Source organism: Lactuca sativa, chromosome 4, assembly GCF_002870075.4.
Source record: "Lactuca sativa cultivar Salinas chromosome 4, Lsat_Salinas_v11, whole genome shotgun sequence".
Classification (NCBI taxonomy): domain Eukaryota; kingdom Viridiplantae; phylum Streptophyta; class Magnoliopsida; order Asterales; family Asteraceae; genus Lactuca; species Lactuca sativa.
This window is the reverse complement of record NC_056626.2, coordinates 263,452,588-263,457,189: the sequence shown is the minus strand read 5'-3', so window position 1 is coordinate 263,457,189 and position 4,602 is coordinate 263,452,588. Positions and strand designations below refer to the sequence as shown.

The 4,602-nt window shown below is 38.7% G+C and overlaps 1 protein-coding gene across 1 annotated transcript; it reads left to right on the top strand.

Annotated features, from left to right (window-relative positions):
• The first annotated feature begins 644 nt into the window (after positions 1 to 644).
• Positions 645 to 1,633, top strand: LOC111904452 (zinc finger protein ZAT10). The gene has a single exon (XM_023900218.3). The coding sequence runs from the start codon at positions 776 to 778 to the stop codon at positions 1,484 to 1,486; it is 711 nt and encodes a 236-aa protein (XP_023755986.1). The 5' UTR covers positions 645 to 775; the 3' UTR covers positions 1,487 to 1,633.
• The last annotated feature ends 2,969 nt before the right edge of the window (positions 1,634 to 4,602 follow it).

The window sequence follows — 4,602 nt, the reverse complement described above, 5'->3', positions numbered from 1 at the left end:
TATAAATTATATATTTGTTAAAACTAAATTAGTAGAGCTGGTGTGTTTAACAATTTATGTAAGTTAAAAAAGTAGAATTTATTATAAATATACTTTTTGGAATAAAAAATAAAATAAGATCGAAGATGAAACATTATTTAACCCATCTTTTACTCCATTTAAAAAAAATGAAAGTAGGTTGGAAATGATCTAACAAATACATGTTCTTAACATAAAAGCTCTTTGATCTTTAAAGTTGTATCTATATTGTATGGTTTAGTCAAATGGCAAATGAGTGGAAATATCTACTTGATATTTATTACAATTTTGCATTATGTGGATTTATAGTTAAATAAATTAAATGGTAAAATTATATGATATGGTGTTGACTTGTGAATGGGTAGTAGGCTAAGATGAATATTATAAAAACAAATACCCTTTCACATGTGATTTGGCTAAACCTCTAAGTTGTTGACTTTAATCATATATGTAATATTACATAAAGCGACTGAACATAATGGATCCGGTGGCAAACCCCTTGTAATTAATTAATTATATGACTTATATGAGATAGTTGGGTGGCCAGTCGTTTCTTACTTGTTACACGCACACAACTCTCCCCAACAACACGCGAACATTCATAACCGACTTCACTCCATTTGGCACTCAAACCTCTACACTCCTCACGCAACTTCCCTCCCACCCCTCACCCTTTTATAATACCCCCAAAATTCTCTTCACTCAATTCACACCTCCATCTCTCTCTCTTTTCTCTGTAACTTTCTTCATCTCTCTAATGGCGCTTGAAGCTCTGAATTCTCCAACTCCCGGACCTGCTCCTTTATTCCGTCAGGATTCCTTCAATCATCTTCGCCATTTGGAGTCATGGACTAAAGGAAAACGATCAAAACGTCCCCGAACTGATCACCCGCCTACTGAGGAAGAGTACCTCGCTCTATGTCTCATGCTTCTAGCTCGTGGGTCTGATTCTACTCCTCCACCAATTCGCCGGAGAATTACAGTCGTTCCACCAGAGAAAAGGAGTCATCTACAGGATTCGAAAACTAGTTACAAGTGTAACGTGTGTGACAAGGGTTTTAGTAGTTATCAGGCTCTCGGTGGCCATAAAGCTAGTCACAGGAAGAACAACGCCGGTGGAGGTGACGTGATGGAGCAACCCTCCTCCGTCACAACCACCTCAACTACTGCATCAACTAGCGGTAGTGGGAGGAGTCACGAGTGTTCTATCTGCCACCGGTGTTTCTCCACCGGACAAGCGTTGGGTGGGCATAAGAGGTGTCACTACGAAGGTACGGTTGGCGGTGGACACGTCAGCCCCGGCGTCACCTCTTCCTCTCATAGTCAACGCGGTTTTGACTTGAATTTGCCGACCTTGCCGGAAAATAGTTTCTCAGAATATGCCGATGAGGAGGTGGAAAGCCCTCACCCTGCAAAAAAATCTCGGCTGTCCACTCAGGCGAAGCTCCAGATGGCTGTATACTATTAGATTACTAAACACACCGATTGTGGGTGTTGGATTACACTTCAATTCTTTGTATGATATTATATATTATATTTTTTTATTCTAGTTATGTAAACAGAAGCAGTCTTTGCTGCTGGGTGAGTTGATTTTGAATTAAATTAAATTTTGTTATATGAATTTGCAGATTAACGTTCGGTAGATGATTTGGTTTTCATCCGTTCTCATTATTTGACTTATCTTAATGAAAGTTAATTAATGATGTTAATTTATATCAAGTGGAACTGTTGAACTGTTTGTAGGCCTATAATGACAAACAAATTCGCAGTTAGACACGAAACAAATTATTATAAATATTAAATCAGCACAGGGGTTAGGAACAATGGTTAGTTTCCAGCTGCGGCTAATCGGCTTTTATGGTGGCTAATGTGCTACGGTGTTCGCTAATTGGAACCAGTTAGCCAACATCGTAGTGCATTTCCATTTCATTGTATCTGAAATTGTACTTGAAATTGTGCTTTATAACTCTTATGTTGTCTGTTGTTTGTTAGTTTCCCTTCTAGTCACTTTCTAGTTGGGGTCTTCCTTAATAAAGTTTGTCGTTAAAAAAATGGGTTTAAGTGTTTCCGTTTCGTTCGGCTTCATGGCTTTTGCTTTGCTACTCGGTATTGTTTCCATTGAAAATCGGCTTACCCTTGGTAGCACAACAAACAAATTGTCATTTAGTGTTACACGTTTTTAATAGCATTTAGTTTTTGTTCCACTAATTTATGTTTTTTTATGGCACTTTACTAGTTTTAGTGACATTTTATATTTTTTGTTAGTAATATACCAACTTATTAATTTCACAAAAATAAAATATGCCAATAAAAGTTTCCTAAAAGCATTAATGGTATATTATTGTAACATCCCAAAAATTCAAACCAATTTAAAACATTTAAAACCATTAAATTATTACAGTTTGTTTTCAAAATAGATTAAATATTAGAGTATCCTGTAACATCCTGTTTCAGATCGTCTGTGATTAAGGTTTGTGGGCTGCAAACCGGGCATGAGGGAGTCTCGGGGTTGTGACGAGTTGCTAGGAGCTTAGGGCATCATATCACCTATCCGTGGGTTTGAGGTTCGTGGGAATCGGGGTTATATCGAGGAAGCGATGGCAGTTTGATGATTTGGCAAGATAAGTCTTTTAGTTGAAAATGATGACAGCGGAGTACGTTGGGTGTACGTGTGTGTACGCTTAGCATACTTATGCGGGTGACTTTTAAGCAGAGCCACCTAGTATGTTGGGCGTACTAGGCACAAAAGAAAACCCTAATTGAGAGGAGTATCCCTATATAAAGAATAAGATGACCTCATTTTTGGCCACCATCCTCAGTGAATAAACCCTCCTAAACCCTGATCCTCGTTCTTGAACTTGTGTGCGACCATTGTGAGCTTATAAGTGTTATTGTGGGATTTTTGGAGTGAAGAAGGAGCATGGAAAAGAATAGAGTTGGAGTCCAGGCTTTGGATCTGAACTTTTCTATGGTAGGAGCATCATTTGGAGGTATAAAGCTCAAAGCTTTCCCATCATTTTTGTTTTGTGCATGATATGGTCCATTTTAGGGCTTTTGGTCCCAAAGCTTGTGGCTTTATGAGTTGTTGCACTCCACAGCTTAATGTTTGTCCTTTTAAGTGTTTCTACTGGAGAGGATCCATAAAAATGAGGTCTTGAATGTGAGAACCATCCCATGCATGAGATTTTAGCATTTTGAGTTAAGAGAATAAGAGTTTTATGTGTTTATGACCTTATCAGCCATGCAAAGGCTTAAAGTCACTAACTTTATGGAGTAAGAGATGATAGGGAGTCCAGATCTGAGAAATGTGTGAAGGTCTTAACAGGTTAAGACTAAGAGAATGGACTAAAGCAAAATTGGGCATACGCCCAACGTAAGTTCCAGTACGCCCCGCGTACTGGCTTGGTGTCCTCGATCAGTTTCATGCATGCGTGAGTACGCTGAGCGTACCAAGAAAGGTACGCCCTGTGTAACTTCACTGTGAGCTTTTAGGCTGGATCTTATTATGGGTTGTGAGGATTGGGCCTAAATATTTAGGCTTGTGAATTAGAGACTATGAGCAGAGAAATATTATAATTTTGCCTTGGGCCCTTGTGTTGGGCTTTCCATTTAGTTTTGAGAGTAGGCCTCCGGTGAGCCCATTTATAATTGGGCCTTGGTGGTCCCAATGGGTTTTAAGATTTTAATGGGCTGGCTAGCGGTCTTCCTTTAGACCTAATGAGTAAGAGTCTGGACATAGTTTCTAAATTGGTTAATTGTGGTTTTGGCTAAGAGATTAGAGGGCGGTGCATAGCAGCATGGTTATAGGGGTTGTTCATCATCCGAGGTGAGTCTTCTCACTATACTTTACCTAGAGTGGTACTTATGTGTGACTGGAGGGTCTTATGTGTTTACATTGAGTATTATATTATCATGCCTTATGATGTATGCTATGCATTATGTCTTTGTGATTTATGCTATGCGGAGCTTTACCGACCTGACTAGAGGGTCCAACGAACTGTGGGATTGGAGGGTCCCACTAAGACACATTGACCGGAGGGTCTTACAGTTATATAGCCTCGAGTAGCCGATAAGCTGTGTGTGTGGTATTTTGGGGAACTCAGTAAGCTTCGTGCTTACCGTATTTTGTGTTATGTGTTCCAGGTTCTTCAAAAAAATTACGGGAAGGCACCGGCTCGATTGTACATACCAGAGAAGGAGTTATGATTTGAGGATCCTAGGTTTTTATTAAATAAATATAGAGTTGTGTTTTGTAAATAAATTAAATGGGATTTTTGTGAAACGTGATATGAGAATTATGTGATTTTTAAACGAAAATTTTGTTTGAAAATTTACGGTGTTACAAGTTGTTATTAGAGTCTTTGTTTGAGGGATTCGGATGCACCTTCAGGTATATCTAGACTGAAACTGAGGAATTGAGAAAGATTTTCAAAAGAAATGATTTTTCTAAAACGAGCAAGGGTTTCTAAGAGGAAAAACCAGAAGAAGCAGTGTGTACAATCAGCCAGATCTCGAATGGTGATTTCCCAAAATACCCTTACTTGTTTTTGTTGTGTGTTATTATTGAGATATTAGTGATGCATG